Source organism: Microtus ochrogaster, chromosome X (assembly GCF_000317375.1).
Source record: "Microtus ochrogaster isolate Prairie Vole_2 chromosome X, MicOch1.0, whole genome shotgun sequence".
Classification (NCBI taxonomy): domain Eukaryota; kingdom Metazoa; phylum Chordata; class Mammalia; order Rodentia; family Cricetidae; genus Microtus; species Microtus ochrogaster.
In genome coordinates, this window is record NC_022026.1 from 58156877 (window position 1) to 58161653 (window position 4777).

Below are 4777 nucleotides of genomic sequence, written 5' to 3' on the forward strand. Positions count from 1 at the left end.
AGTCTAGCCTCATGGGGGAGGTATTGGCTGTAGCCACGTTTATTGCCACAACTCTATGGTGTTTCAAGGTCCCTGCCACCAAGCAAACTGCAGCAGTCTGCTCACAAACCACAGTCAAATGCTCTATAGCCAGGCCTCCTGCCTGAAAGAGTCCGAGTTTGCACTGGCAGAATGGCCCAGAAAGCCGGCATTTTAAAACAGTGTGGCTTTTTTCCTGCTACAGCTGAAAACCAAAAAGCATGGTCAGGTTTTTATCAACACCATTTAAGTATTTCATGACAGGACTTCTTCAAAGAGCTGCAAGGTTTTACAGCTAAAGCTGAGTCAGGAAGCCTCTCTTAAATGAGGGTGCTTGCCTCTAGCAAGCAGAGCCCACTCAGGAGAGTGCTGCTATCAATGAGCCATGCTTAACTCTATTATTTTATGTCTAGAATTACTTCCCAAGCTTTCTCAGACTTTATGTGGATCAGTTGTCCTCATGGGCACCATTTGTTGTCTGAGTTTCTGTCCTGCCTGGTTTCCACAATTGTTAAGTCCCAATGAAGTCACACAGAGGTCTACATTAATGATAAACGAATTGGCCCATTAGCTCAGGCTTCTTATTAACTCTTATAACTTATATTAGCCCATTATTTTTGTCTATGCTAGCCACTTGGCTCAGTACCTTATTCGGCGAGGTTATGGCTGGGTCACAATTACACACTAGGATGTCCTTCTTCCCAATATTCTCCTGTTCTCATTGACCCACCTCTACTTACTGTCTGGTTGTCCCGCCTATACTTCCTGCCTGGCTACTGGCCAATCAGTGCTTATTTAAAATATAATAGACAGAATATAGAACATTGTCCCACACCAGAAATTATTTTGCTTCCATTTGCTTTCCTGTTCCTCCAATCCTTTTCTCAAGTCAGTACTTTTAATGACTGTTGTATTAATTCAATATAAGAATAATTTGAACTGTTTTAAATGTGTACGATAAACTATGAGGGCAGTGTTTATGGTCACTGCTGCAAAGGCACAACACCATTCCTAATGCATGGTCTGATGGAGTTCTTTACAGTCAATGGGAGTTGTTAAAAATAAAATATTGTTTTTAAACATAAAGCAAAGAAAACCAGCCTACAAACCAAAATCCCAGAAAACTTAGACAACAATGAGGATCCTAAGAGAGATATACATGGATCTAATCTACATGGGAATTAGAAAAAGACAAGATCTCCTGAGTAAGTTGGGAGTATGGGGACCTTGGGGGAGGGCTGAAGGGAAGGGGAGAGGCAGGGAGGGGAGCAGAGAAAAATGTAGAGCTCAATAAAAATCAATAAAAAAATAAAATATTACTCAGTTAAATGAACTGTGTAGTGATGTTTGCTGCTGAATGAACCTTCAAGATTTTAGGCTAAGAAGTCAGACAGAAAATGGCAAATACTGTATAATGTGATTCATAGGAAATGTGCAGAACATTCATATGCATAGAAAAATTAGAACAATGGTCCTGTTTATTTTCCCGTTGGACCTTCCTTCATTTTTAAAGACTTCGAACACTTCCGGTCTCTGAGCAACAGTCCAGGGCAACACCTAGTTGGAAGAAATAGAAACAAGGAGGGCCCTGCTAATTCTGTTCTAGGCGGGAGAGGTAGGGTGTAGGAACCAGATGTAGTGGGGTTTATTGTTACTGTAGGATTTTATTATAGTGTCAAAATGGCTCAGTTGTTTGAGCTTTCAGCATGGGAATTCAAATACACACAACTAATTCTAATTTTTTTTAATTTTAATTTTTATTTTTTTGGTTTTTCGAGACAGTTTCTCTGTGGCTTTGGAGCCTGTCCTGGAACTAGCTCTGTAGACCAGGCTGGTCTCGAACTCACAGAGATCCACCTGCCTCTGCCTCCCGAGTGCTGGGATTAAAGGCGTGCGCCACCATCGCCCGGCTTCACACAACTAATTCTAGATGCAACTTGCAACTTTTTGCCTCCTTCCCCAGGTCATATCAGTAACTTGGCATGCTGACAGTGGTTTGAACTTGTATGTCCCTGTCCTTCGTGAACTACTGGGCTGTATCAGAAGCCTGTGGGCTGGGGTGTGACTGGAGTTGCAGAAATAGCCCAGCATGAGTGAGACCTTGGGTTCCATTCCATAACAGACAAAAAAAAAAAAGTCCCCAGACACAAGGTTTCTCCACTTGTCAGTCCAGCCAGAAGGGCTTCTCTGTTTCCTCTAGGGCTCCCCAATACAACTATATATTAGCACCTTGGGGAGATCAGGTCATGGGTTTATTTACACATTTTCTCAGTCAGACTTGTTCCAAGAATGAACCTCCTTCCGTGTATTTAAAAAGCAGAAAAAGGAAAGAAGATAGAACTCCTCTAGCCAATTCCACACATCTTTCCTGAAAATACTCTTCCCACTAGTTTGATACAAGGCAAAGTATTTTGTTGGGGCTGTGCTGTGTATTGTCATTGGGCATGTGTGTGTGTGTGTACATGCATGTGTGCATGTGTGTATATGTGGTGTGCATGTGCGTGTGTTTGTGTGCATGTGTGTGAGTGTGTTCGTGTGTGTGTGCACGTGTGGTATGTGTATGGTATGTTTGGTTTGTGTGCGTGTGTCTGTGTGTGTGGTGTGTATGTGTGTATGTGTGTGTATGTGTACATGGATGTTTTTGCGCCCCAAACATTATGTTCAAAATGCAAAGGAGACGTTTTCTGACCCAGGGGACACTATGCCACAGAAGACATTTATTGATGTGTAAAGAGTTTTCATTGTCACACTCTAGTAAGCGCTGTTTCTCCCCATTCTCTGTGGACCAACTGAGGATGCGCAGGATTGTTCTGATGAACCTAACTAGGTTTGTTGTCGCTAAGATTTATTTTTATTTATATGTATCTTTGAGTACATGTGTTTATGTGCCCACCCGGACCACAAGAGGGCATTAGCTCTCCTGGACCTGGAGTTACAGGTGACTGTGGGTATCCCGATTTGCATGTGGGAACTAAGCCATTGAGTGTTTTTCAACATTTTCCCTTAGACTGCCAGGATATTATTGCAACCAGTTAGCTGGGCACGGTGGTCTTTTCCTCTAATACCATTCAAACAGCTAAGGTGGGAGGATTGGATGTTACAGACGACCCTCTGTTTCAGAGTGAGATTCTGTTTTAAAAATAAATAAATTTAAAAATGAGGAGAACATGTAGTGGTTAAGAGCACTTGCTGTTCTCCTAGAAGAATCATGTTTAGTTCCCAGCATCACACAGCAGCTTACAACCACCCAGAACTCCAGTTCCAGGGGATCTGACCCCACCTTCTGGTTTTCATGGGCACCAGATACACATGTGGTTCACAGACATACATGCAGGTAACACAATCATACACTAAAATGTGAGCGATTTCTAAAAGGGGTGGATAAATAGATAAAAATGAAAAGATATGGAAGAGGAAATGTACCTCCCTGCTTAATGCATTACCTTCGGACAGAACGCTCACCACCTCATCAGAAGTGTGTCCCCCAGCACAAGCCACCTTCTTGGGATTTCCGTGAGGCACGCGGGAGCCCACAGGGGACTGGTGCATGTCCTCGGCAGATGCAGTCATTGCTTCCCACTGCATCACCATTTTGGGAGGACGGGCATCCAGGTTGCATCCTGTCCAGCCATAGAAAGCCAGAGACAGGAGAAGTCCTTGGGCTGGATTCAGTATTCCCTGGGAAGGAGGGTGAAGGACATGTGGAGATCAAGGGAAATGGGACGATCTTTGGTCACCATAGTGATAAGTGCTGTTCTGGTTTGCCCAGTGAACTGGCATTCCTCTGAAACACCCAGACACACAAAATAAAATATCTAATTTAAAAGGAAGCAAAGTAAAATATCTAATTTAAAAAGAAGCAAAATAAAACATCTAATTTAAAAACAGGCAAAATAAAATATCTAATTTTTAAAAAAGGCAAAAAAAAAGAGTAAGAGTTTGATCCTGTGAGTTAACGTCAAATCCTTCATATTCTAGGTGCGAGTGACTTAGCAGAGATTGTTGTGCTTTTATTAATTCATTCATTCACTCACTCACTCACTCACTCACTCACTCACTCACTCACTCACTTTGCGGTGCTGAAGATCAAACACCCCGTGAATGCAAGCACCAGGCTCCATCTCAGACCTGAGCCTGTTCAATAATGTGATGACTGAATCTAGCTTGCCAGTGCACCAGGTGATAGAGGTCACCCAAGAACCTCGCGCTGATTATATGTTTACATGCTGGACTTTGAATGTTTTTTACCTTGATTTCCTTTTTTATGAGAAGAAAAAAAAGTCTATATTGACCTACCATGATAAACCACGTGGTCCTGGCTGCATTCTGGATGCGTTTCAGAGAGTCTCCGCGGATATCTGGTTTCATTTCAAGGTAGAACAAAAGACTTTCGTTGATGATATTGGATGACCAACTGATGGAAGGAAAATGTCACTCAGTGAAATTCATCATGTCTTTCACCACGGTTTGTGTGTATCAGTTTTTGGTAGCAATTTGACCACTTTAGGAAGAAGGAGTTGAGTTGGCATCCAGACTTTAGTTGAGATACAAATCCTTCTCTTGATCTAACACAGACCTCAAATGATTCTCCTGATGGAAACACTGCACATCACATCAAGGTGTAAAGTTTAACCCTGTATCAAACCAGAAATCATCCTCCATAAGAGAGGTAACCTAAAGACTTTCTTCCCTTCCTTCCTTCCTTCCTTCCTTCCTTCCTTCCTTCCTTCCTTCCTTCCTTCCTTCCTTCCTTCCTTCC

The 4777-nt window shown here is 42.4% G+C and overlaps 1 protein-coding gene across 1 annotated transcript in view; it reads right to left on the reverse strand.

The window, feature by feature from the left end:
- Positions 1-1390: 1390 nt before the first annotated feature.
- The window catches only part of Gpr143 (G protein-coupled receptor 143), a 26035-nt gene continuing 22648 nt past the window's right edge, over positions 1391-4777 (reverse strand). Inside the window, exons 7-9 of the mRNA XM_013350615.2 lie at positions 4315-4432; positions 3462-3696; positions 1391-1575 (exon numbers count right to left, since the gene is read on the reverse strand). Of these exons, the coding sequence (XP_013206069.1) occupies positions 1526-1575; positions 3462-3696; positions 4315-4432 (403 nt within the window). The 3' untranslated portion in view covers positions 1391-1525. The remainder of the gene's footprint in view (positions 1576-3461; positions 3697-4314; positions 4433-4777) is intronic.